This window comes from Sinocyclocheilus rhinocerous, unplaced genomic scaffold (assembly GCF_001515625.1).
Source record: "Sinocyclocheilus rhinocerous isolate Xijiao unplaced genomic scaffold, SAMN03320098_v1.1 scaffold202, whole genome shotgun sequence".
NCBI lineage: Eukaryota > Metazoa > Chordata > Actinopteri > Cypriniformes > Cyprinidae > Sinocyclocheilus > Sinocyclocheilus rhinocerous.
Genome location: NW_015641016.1, coordinates 360813 through 362005, shown reverse-complemented (window position 1 = coordinate 362005; position 1193 = coordinate 360813). Strand labels below are relative to the sequence as shown.

Genomic DNA, 1193 nt, shown 5'->3' with positions numbered 1-1193 from the left:
ACTTCCATTATATGACTGACAGACTGCTACGGTTAGAGTTAAAAATCTTCGTTTGTGTTCTACTGAAGAAACAAAGTCACCTACATCTTGGATGCCCTGGGGGTAAGCAGATAAACATCACATTTTCACTTTTGGGTGAACTATCCCTTTAAGATTGGTTTTGTGCTCCAGGGTCACATAAAGTCCATGTCGTATTTCACTCAAAAATCAAAAGAAAGAAATAAGAAATTATACTTTGCATAAATAAAATCATGATTACATTTTTTTTGCATGAGAAATTAAACCTATTTTTTTCCTTTATTCTCATTACCACACTGCAAATAGTGTTTAATTGTTCATTTTTTAATTGAATAAGAATCATTGAGATTAATAATTGAAAAAAGGAAAAAAAACAACAACTCATGATTATTTGTAATACAATAATAATAAGTATGATTTGATTAAAAACAAAACAAAACAACAACAAAATCATTAGATTATTTTTAATTAGAAAGGCTTTTTATATTTTTTTATTTAATTTTTTTAAAATTTTATTTATTTATTAATATTTTATTTAAAAAAATATGTTCTTATTTTTGGTATTATAATAATAAAAAATAATAAATTTTTATTTATTTAAGGTTCATTCATTCATGTGTTACATAATCATAATTTATTTAAATTTTTTTAAATAGTTTTTTTTCGTATTTTGTGCCATTTTTAAGAATGATTTCATTTGTTTAAAAAACAGGCTTCATGTTATTTAATATCATTTTGTATTACGTTAATGACATTTAAAAAAAAAAAAATAAGTAGGCTTTATTTTGTGTTTTTTATATTATCGTAGTAAGAATTATTTTATTTATTTTAGAAAAAATGCTTTATTTTATTTTATTTATGTATTAGTATGTTTTGCTGTGTCAAGTGGGCTTGTCAGGAATCTCAAGAATCAAAGATTTTTGAAATCATAAAAAAATCCACGCGTATCAGTCATGGAGGTTTTATTTCTGCGCTTTTCTCAGAGATGTTTGTGAAGGTATGGAGCACCTGGAGTCAAAGAAACTCCTGCACCGAGATCTCGCCGGACGCAACATCCTCGTGTCTGAAGACACCGTCGCCAAAGTCAGCGATTTTGGTCTGGCCAAGGTCAGTTCAACGGCAACCGACAACTCAAAGTTACCCGTCAAGTGGACGGCGCCCGAAGCCTTGAAGAA

General features: G+C 28.2%; 1 protein-coding gene across 1 annotated transcript in view; it reads left to right on the top strand.

The window, feature by feature from the left end:
- The window catches only part of LOC107753748 (megakaryocyte-associated tyrosine-protein kinase-like), an 11547-nt gene that overhangs the window by 9137 nt on the left and 1217 nt on the right, over positions 1–1193 (top strand). The window contains exon 8 of the mRNA XM_016569961.1: positions 1004–1125. Coding sequence (XP_016425447.1) covers positions 1004–1125 — 122 coding nt within the window. The remainder of the gene's footprint in view (positions 1–1003; positions 1126–1193) is intronic.